The 10,087-nt window shown below is 45.3% G+C and overlaps 1 protein-coding gene across 1 annotated transcript; it reads left to right on the top strand.

Moving 5' to 3' along the window:
- Positions 1-7,632: 7,632 nt before the first annotated feature.
- LOC306759744 (cocaine- and amphetamine-regulated transcript protein-like) lies at positions 7,633-9,417 on the top strand (the record flags this gene model as incomplete). Its single annotated transcript, XM_079245469.1, has 3 exons — positions 7,633-7,764; positions 7,881-7,964; positions 9,310-9,417. 3 exons carry the CDS (start codon positions 7,633-7,635, stop codon positions 9,415-9,417), a joined length of 324 nt encoding a protein of 107 aa, XP_079101595.1.
- Positions 9,418-10,087: the final 670 nt, after the last annotated feature.

Here is a 10,087-nt window from a genome sequence, read left to right as displayed (position 1 = left end):
ATCCACCATTATTTATCACATCTTTATCACCATCACCACCATGTTGCTAAGAGACCTCTATTTCCACCTGGACATGATGATGAAGACACTTCCTGTCAGACTTTCCACCAATCAGAGAGCTTAAACTGACGGTAACGTCCAATCAGGAGCAGCCAAAGATCAACAAGTGATGAGAAAAGCAGGAAAATAATGATCCTCTATGGCTGGAATAAAGCCAAGAAGATGGTTCTGATGGAGGGAAGTCTGTAAATAGGAACGTAAGTAACTGTAAATGAAGGAAAAGTGTACCGTGTTTTCTTCTTCTGGCTGGTTTTTATGCTGCTTTATCTGTTCATACATTCATTTTACATCATTTTAGCCTCAGAATCTGACAGCTGAGGCTGAAACATCATGTTTCCATGGAAACATCATATCTCCATGGAAACATGTCTCCATGATAACATCATGTCTCCATGGAAACATCTCATCTGCAGCTGACTGGGAGTAAAGGGTTAAACTTCAACATGTGTTTTTACATTAAAAAGAAAAAGCAGGCAGGAAAAATGGCAAAGAAGTCTTGGAAGTTTTCAGTATAAAACTTCTCTTGCTGCAGAACATTCCCCCCCCCTCCATCGACGGCTAACCCAGCCGCCATCCTACCTGACCTGTTAGCTCTCTCCAGCCAGCAGAAGACCATCTGACGATGACTCCTGTTTTGACTCTTTTAATCTTCTTGTTTCTTTGCTGAATCAGCGACGTTGTGTGTTCAGAAGCTCCAGTTCCTTATTATACGGTGAAGATAAACGTCACGTTGCGTCCCCGATGTAAAAGTTGTATAGAGTCGGTTTATCAGACTCTGGACGCTGCTCTAGAAATACACATGATAGATGTCACTGTGTCATCGAACACATCCGGGACGCCGAGTTTTAAAGTGGAACTATTCTGTGCATTTCAGGCTAATTTTATTTCTGAGACCAGAAGGGCTGGGATTGATGGAGTTATTGTCACAAATGGCTTTATTTACTTCAGACCAACCCTCTCCGTAGGCTGTCAGATCAGCCTGCGGGCAAAACGAGTGGATTGAGACTCTTCCGCATTAAGCCCCGCCTCCCGCCACTGCGCTACATCGGGAGCGCGCACCGCACCTGCTTTCACCGTCATTGTAACATCTCATAAACAGAAGGATTAGGCTCATATGAACTCAATAAAAAAACAAACTACAATGTCAACACATAGCATGCAGCCCTACATGTTGGAACCTGAATCAGAGCCTGAAAACGAAGTGGAAAACAGCAACCCACAGCAACGAATGCAGCAGGATGTCTCTCTTTGGTAAACTCACCAGCCATCGTTGGAAATAACTTTATCCCACGTTTTCCACCCGCCTGATGTATTTGTACATGCCCTTGTTAACCAGTAGAAGGTAACCAATCACCCAACCTTATCCCCCGGGACGTCACAAGGATTTCCAAGTAGAAAAAACTCTCTAAAACCACGCGTCTTTCGTCGCCACGGAAACCAAACGGAGCGTGCTGGAACTCAAACTCAAACATGCGTTTAGGTGATAAAAAACATGTCTGTTCACATGTCTGATGAGGATTCAACACTGTAACACTGTAGAAAGCTCAGAAAACTCCAAATACCATCATAGCGCCTCTTTAAGGTAAAAAAGTTACGCAATGTGTCTTTAAAGTCAGAGTTGGACAGGATCACTGTGGGACCGTAACGTCCATCTGGTCAGGTATGCACGCGACCTGTGGGGGTAATTCTAGTGAGATTCCACATTTCTTTATCTGCTTAGAGCTTGGTCGTGTCGGCTGGAGGTTTTATTTCTCTCCTGTCTCTGTGAGACGCACGTGGACCTGCCGTTTACCGTCCTGTATGAATAAAGTTACCTTTGCCATCGTGGACGAGGTTCATGTTTCACAAGCTGATATCATTTCCTCTGCTGGTGTTTGTCTTCCTCTCCAGAACCCCGCGTCCTTCCCCTCTGCTCCTCCTCCTCCTCCTCCTGTCTGGGTCTTGTGTGGGAAGGAGGCTGGCGGCGCTCCTGACGTCAGCACCATCAGCAGCATGTTGATGCAGTGGTACATGTGTGGCTTCCACACCGGCACCTACATGGTCAGTAACGTCACACGACTGCTTCATGTTTCCAGTCACAACCTGAACGTGGCTCAGTCGCAGTCACACACACACACACACACATTTACGTCTTTATGAGTTTCTGAGCAGCAAAACACACGTTTGTTTGGACTCATGGAAGCTCGCATGTTTTAGGCTCAGCAGCTCTTCAAGTCCACCCTCAAAGACGAAGTTAAGAGTCCACGATGAAGCGCACACTCAGGTAAACACAGTAACACAACTTTATTTACACCGAGCTCATCGACAGGCTGCTGAATAGAGGATGATTTAACCCCTTGTTGCACCATGTCGCTCTCAGGCGGCTCATCAGCTCAAGGCCTGGTGCTTTTCCATCATACATCCCTTTGAATGATGCAACACTGTAAAAAGGAAGTAAAACCAATAATAATCAGTTTTTAGTCACATGACTCTCAGGACGTCATGCTGGAACCTTCACAAAGTCCTTGGTTGTCTTTATCCACCATTTTCTGTCGGGTTGTCCCATAATTTAACCAGAAACACTCAGAAGTTCTAACGGCAAAATGATCCTCAACCGCAACCTGGGGTCATGTGACCAGGAGCATCACACACACCCTGCATCACACACACCCTGCATCACACACACCCAGAATCACACACACCCTGCATCACACACACCCAGAATCACACACACCCTGCATCTCACACACCCTGCATCTCACACACCCTGCATCACACACACCCTGCATCACACACACCCTGCATCACACACACTCTGCATCACACACACCCTGCATCACACACACCCAGAATCACACACACTCTGCATCACACACACCCTGCATCACACACACCCTGCATCACACACACCCTGCATCTCACACACCCTGCATCACACACACCCTGCATCACACACACCCTGCATCTCACACACCCTGCATCACACACACCCTGCATCACACACACCCTGCATCACACACACTCTGCATCACACACACCCTGCATCTCACACACCCTGCATCTCACACACCCTGCATCACACACACCCTGCATCACACACACCCTGCATCACACACACCCTGCATCACACACACCCTGCATCACACACACCCTGCACCTCACACACCCTGCACCACACACACCCTGCATCACACACACCCTGCATCACACACACCCTGCATCACACACACTCTGCATCACACACACCCTGCATCTCACACACCCTGCATCTCACACACCCTGCATCACACACACCCTGCATCACACACACCCTGCATCTCACACACCCTGCATCACACACACCCTGCATCTCACACACCCTGCATCACACACACCCTGCATCACACACACCCTGCATCTCACACACCCTGCATCACACACACCCTGCATCACACACACCCTGCATCTCACACACCCTGCATCTCACTCACCCTGCATCACACACACCCTGCATCACACACACCCTGCATCTCACACACCCTGCATCTCACTCACCCTGCATCACACACACCCTGCATCACACACACCCTGCATCTCACACACCCTGCATCTCACTCACCCTGCATCTCACACACCCTGCATCACACACACCCTGCATCTCACACACCCTGCATCTCACTCACCCTGCATCTCACACACCCTGCATCTCACACACCCTGCATCACACACACCCTGCATCTCACACACCCTGCATCTCACACACCCTGCATCACACACACCCTGCATCACACACACCCTGCATCTCACACACCCTGCATCTCACTCACCCTGCATCACACACACCCTGCATCTCACACACCCTGCATCTCACACACCCTGCATCTCACACACCCTGCATCTCACACACCCTGCATCTCACACACCCTGCATCTCACTCACCCTGCATCACACACACCCTGCATCACACACACCCAGAATCACACACACCCTGCATCTCACACACCCTGCATCTCACACACCCTGCATCACACACACACCCTGCATCACACACACCCTGCATCACACACACCCAGAATCACACCAACGTCTGTGTTCTCAGAGTTTTGATCCATGATGTCGTCCAGTGACGTTGATCCTCTCGGTGTGAAGCTGGAAACGTTCGAGGCGACGCTGCGGGCCGAACAAACGTCCGCTAACAAGAAACACCAGCAGACCTTAGTTATTGTTCCTGCAGGCAAAGTTTTCCGGGTATTTTTAGCATTTCGACAAGAACAATAACCTTTAAACGGTAAAAACTGTTTTATTTACTTTTACAGAAGGAACTGAATATTTCAACAAGCTGCAGCGTGTTAGCCGTTAGCGAGCGATCACATGTTTATGTTGTCTGTAAAACTGTGTTTATGGCAGCCGACCGCAAAACTATCAGCCTGGTTAAAGGAAACTCAACGGAAAGAAAAATCTACGCGGATCGACACTGTAAATCCAGCGGCGTTACGCTTTAGCAACCTTTTGTTTCCACCAGAGAAACGCCCAGATGTTAACGGATGTTTGCACCTGATATTCCTGGATCCAGACTCTTTCTGTCTTCCTCTGATCACGTCTTTTTGCGTTACTTTGCTGATTCAGTCCAATCGGTGTGTTTACATCCGTTTGAGCTCGCGAAGCAAATCGGGGTCACAATGTGTCTCAGCATCCCGGTTGGAAATGTTTCAGCGTTTCTGTGGCCCAGCTGGGAGTAACGGAAGAATCAGATGCAGGAGGAAGATGCTGTTAATAAAGTCTGATTTGATGTGGAATGAAAAAGTCAGGCGCAGCAGTGCAACCTGCAGTCTGTGCATGGCGTTAGCTTCCTCCCTGAAAGGCTCCACCTCTCGTAACGGAAACACGTCAAACCATGAGAATCTTCCGGACATTAACACCTTTCTCCTCTCTCCTCCTTCTGCTGTAGACTCAGAGGAACGAAGCTGGAACATTTCTTTCATTTGCAAAAGATTTCTACGTTTTATGTGGAACATATTAGAAACTTTCTTTAAGTTGAACGTTTTCTTGGAAAACTGGTTCTTCTTCGTGGTTCAAGAGTTTTTGTTTTTTTGGCTCCCGTCTCCGTGTTGTTGGAGACTTATGAATCCTGAAGCACAGAAAATGAAATGTTTGGAGAGAGAAATATTTTGTTATTAAAAAGAAAGATGGATGGCTTCTCTGTAAATTTTGGTTTTGTTTTCATAAACACGATCCGTACGGAAAGATTTCAGGGGACAGATGCAGGAAACTGATGGAGCAGGTTCAGTTCTTTATGTTTTCATGCTGCAGGTTTAATCAGATAATAAAACTGTGTTTAATCAGTTAATAAAACTGTGCTTTGATGCAAACAGAAGCAGAAGAGTCGCAGTCAGGTTGCTTTTTCCTGAAAATTCGTCGCAGAAACGACATAAATCAAGTTAATATCTTAAAAATAGACAATAAAACTTAAACATGAATAAACACTCTTCACGAAGAAACAAAAATATGAAGAAAAGCCTGAAGAATCAAAGTCGCAGCATTTTATTTGACGAAAAAAAATCAGTTTTACTATTTCTAGAAAGAAACATGAAAGCTGCGACGATTTTAGTTTTACATCTCAGGAAAATGATTGTATGAAGACAAACCAAACGGCAACTTCCGGTGGTTAAACCCTGCAGTTCCCCTCTCATCCACTAGGGGCTCCAAAACAAAGCAGATACCATAGACTATATATAAAAGATGGGCGGAGCCTCCGTGACGTCACCCGTAGGTTTCTGAAGAGCTGAATTGAAGCTCGGTGGGCGGTTCCTACCATCACCATCTTGGCAGGGGCATGCGTATCGTTTCGCCAGGAAAATACAAATATGGTCAAAGAGGTGGAGCTGAGAGGGGGGCTGTGAGCGTCATGGTGGATGATTGACATTGAGCGAACTCTGAGCTGCCTGTAGCTAAGAGCTAACCAAGCTAACCTGAAGATAACAGGAGCTACATACAGTCTTCTATAGTCTCTGGGACAAACGTGTGCAGTTGTGGAAATAAAAAACGTTTCTGTGATCCTGTGAAATAATCGTCTCATTTGTTCTTCAGCTGAAGGAAAACATCCTCACAGCAACTCATCTTTTATTTTTTCCTAAGCAAATACAGAAGCAGTTTGTGAAATCTGCATCCACAGCACTAATAAAGGTTCAGCCTGAAGCTGCTGATCAATACGCTGATCCTCATCATCACTAGTGGAAGTTTGCTGCTCTGGAGAACCCAGGTGTGCAAGGGGACCGTTTTAATATAAACTACGGGAATTTTCATTAAAATAGTTTTTAATATGCAGTCTGTAAAAACCAGAAAAGATGCTTTCTCTGCTCGTTTCCACCGTTTCACTTGGATCAGATGATGTCTGGTCTGCAGAGATGGATCCCTGCTGGGTTTCACATCTTACCGGACCTTTACATCATCATCATAAGTTACCTGGAACCCGAACGTCAGCAGGATAAGAGGCGTGGTCGACACAGTTGTTTTCGCCTTCGTGATTAAACGCGTAGATGGCTGTAAAATAAATAGTACTGTTCCCCATTACATCCGTCTTTCTTTTCCTAATATTCAGGCTGTTTCTGTCCATCTGGAGTTCATCTTTCTGCTCAAAGACAGATTCTTGCCAAGTAGAGCCGGGTGACGTGACACCAAATCAATATCGCGAGTTAAGGAAGAAGATTGCAATTAATTAGCAGTTATCTCCATATTGTTGTATTTTTAGTCCTCACAGCTCGCTGTGTGTTTGTGTTGCTGGTGTCTATTTTAAATGAGTGACAGGATTTAATAGAAGTCATTTAGATTAACATGAGCAATGTTAATTATGTTAATTAATGTTAATTCTGGAACAATGTTGTCTGGACCAAAGCGGATCATTTCAGCGTGTTTACAGCTGGACACCAGTAAAGACTAGTTTTTATTTTATATTTTACTTTATTCTGATCATTTTAAGAACACAAAGAGATCAGACTTTATTTTCTGACCAGATAAACCTCACATCTTTAGTTTGATCAGACCAGGACGTGTCTAACGCCTGGAACGTTAATGTAGGTCATGAGCTGCGTTTGGACTCGAACCTGCTGCATCTGAACAAAGGAAACTTCTGGAACGATGTTGTCTGGACCAAAGCGGATCATTTCAGCGTGTTTTTCAGCTGGACACCAGTAAAGTTTTATTTACTGGGGTCTTTATTTTCTGCCCAGATAAACCTCACATTGTTAGTTTGATCGGACCAGGACGTGTCTAACACCTGGAACATTACGACACCTGTAATGTAGATCATGAGCTGCGTTTGGACTTGAACCTGCTGCATCTGCAGTCACAGCGTCTGTTTAGTCTCAATTTAAACACACAAGGTAAAAAAAAAAACTGTTCGTCATATCCTGTTTAATAGAACGGAGGTTCTTCCCCCCGTGACCTTTGAGGTGACCCCTCCCGACCGCGTCCTTTATCGGAGTAAACATTGTCTGGGTGACGTGGCGGCTGCTCGCGTATAAAAGCTGCCAGCTCAGGCTGAGAGTCCGTGTTCCGCGGCAGGTTGCTCAGCCTCCTTCAGCCTCCATCACTGCCTGATCCGACTCATTCAGCACCATGGTCAGAAGCAGGACGCTGCTCCTTGGCGCCTCCTGCTGGCTGCTGGTGGCTTTGGGGACCTGCGAGGAGCAGATGGAGGAGCGATCGCTGGAGTACGACGCCATCAAGACTCAAGAAGAGAAGGAGCTGGTGAGTTGTTGGCTGCTGCTACTGATTATATGTTTATTATCTCTTTAGTTGTTGTAGAGGAAGCTTCTGTCTGGGAATAAATCCTGATTAAAGCAAATCTCTGTTGATTGTTTCAGATCGAAGCTCTGCAGGAAGTTCTGGAAAAACTGCGAAACAAACAGCTGCCGTCGTCGGAGAAGAAGCTCGGCTGGCTTCCGCCTGTAAGTGTGACCGAATGTTCATGTGTTTGTAGGGCTGGGCGACACGACCGAAACCTCACATCCCGATAAAACTCATCTTATATCCACATAACGATATAAATAACCATATAAAACTGCAATGTTGTCAGTCAGGTTGCTAGGCAACGGCAGCAGTGATCTCCTTCCATCTGGGGAAACTATGTATGACGTTCCACAGGTAAATACCTGCTGCAGCGTTTGGTCTGGAGTTTATTACACTGCTTTTGCTGCTTTTACTCGTTGACTCTATTCTTTATTCTGTATTTTTTATCCTGATTCCTGCAGGTGATAAAATGAGTTAGTTGTGTCGGAGTCTGTTGTTGGGACTGTGAGCTAGTCTGTTGTCAGTTCCATGTCGGTCTTTTATATCCAAACTGCATCCAGACAGAAATTTCCCTCTTTTAGGAACAAACTCACAAGTTTGGGTTGACTGCTCATCTTTTAGTGAATGATCCTCTGAAACACGTCTGCTACCGTCTTCCTCCATGTTTGTTTATATATTGCAGCGTGCCGTAAAGCACATCTAGATGTAAAATACTGCAGTAAAGCACCTTATCGTGGTGTAAACGATAGAGCCTCATATGAAATGATGGACATTTTCTATCATCCAGAGGATCCAGTTGTGCTCATATTTATTCATATTTATTCATCCCCTTTCATTAAAGAAGGAAAAAAAAAACAGCTGCCTGTAAAATAAGCTGAAATTGACTAAAGTAATAATAAATAAAGATTTTATGAAAATCATTCCATTATTTTCTAATTCTGGTTCACTAGAAATATTTTATTTAAAAAGCAAACAAATAAGATAATTTATTACATATTCCATCACTCATTCATTTTCATTTTCTGAACCGCTTATTCCAATTCAGGGTCGCGGGGAAGCTGGAGCCTATCCCAGCTGGCTTTGGGCGACAGGCGGGGTACACCCTGGACATTCCATCACTCATAAAGTAATATTTAGTTGAACAATCCTTTAATGTTTCCGCTCCAGTCAGGTGTTTTCTGTTCCTCTCAGTCAGACTTCTGCACCTGTTGTTTGTTTTTTTTCCAACTCAATTAAATGAAAAAACAGCGTCTTATATTACTAAATTATATTTTAGCAAATTTTTAGTTATTGTCCCTTTTTTAAGTCTCCAGTTATTTGAGTGACTGTTGTAAATTCAGCTTTTCTTTAATGAAAGTGGATGAATAGCTGTATATGTGGTCGTATCGCCCAGCCCTGGTGCTTCGTCGTGATGACTCCAACACACGTCTGCTCCACCATGAACACACATGCAATCATCATGATGACTGCTGAATAACACGTTGCAACGTTTCTGTGTGTCAGTGTGATGCAGGGGAGCAGTGTGCGCTGCGGAAAGGCTCCAGGATCGGGAAGCTGTGCGGATGTCCCAGAGGAACGATGTGCAACTTCAGCGTCCTGAAGTGTCTGTAGAGCCGAAGCAGAGTCGTCCCGTTGATCAAATGCAGACAATAAAGTTTTTAAAAACTCCACGTCTACACGTTTTGGGTTTTCCTCTTTCCATCAGCTCTTCTGTCTAAATGTGTTAAAACTGAGTGTTGATCTGCTGATTAGTAAATAAAACTTTGCTGTTGTCATGGCGACAGCAAACCGTTAGAAGATCTAGGAGCGGCTGCATGATCCGGATGTCTGCAGGGAAACCGAGCGTTCATATGCAGCCTGGTTCCATCAGCCGCTCATCTGAAGGGAGGCACCTGCTCTGTAATCCCCTCCACCCCAACCCAACCCAACCCATCATTTCAGTGGCTGCATTGCTGTTAACTCCAGTTAAAACCGTCTCAGTATTATCATCCATTCTTCTGGTGTGAAAGGTTTTAAACCAGGAATCTGCAACCTGCTTCAGATGAGCCGAGTCGTCAGTGAGACGATGCTGCTCCAGTAAAACACCTCTGCTGTAAATAATGGTTTATATCTAAAGTAACCAACAGGCTTTTCTCTGTACTCACCTCAACAGGTGTTGGAACTGTTTGGCTCCTGAAGATAATATTTAGATGCATACAACTCACCGTGGTCTCTTCATTAGTTACGACTGTTACCTGATCCTATCCATGCACGAGCAGCGGCAGGTGTGCTGCATCCCACT

This window comes from Telmatherina bonti, assembly GCF_933228915.1.
Source record: "Telmatherina bonti genome assembly, chromosome: 8".
In the NCBI taxonomy this organism is placed as follows: Eukaryota; Metazoa; Chordata; class Actinopteri; order Atheriniformes; family Telmatherinidae; genus Telmatherina; species Telmatherina bonti.
This window is presented reverse-complemented; position numbering and strand designations above follow the sequence as displayed.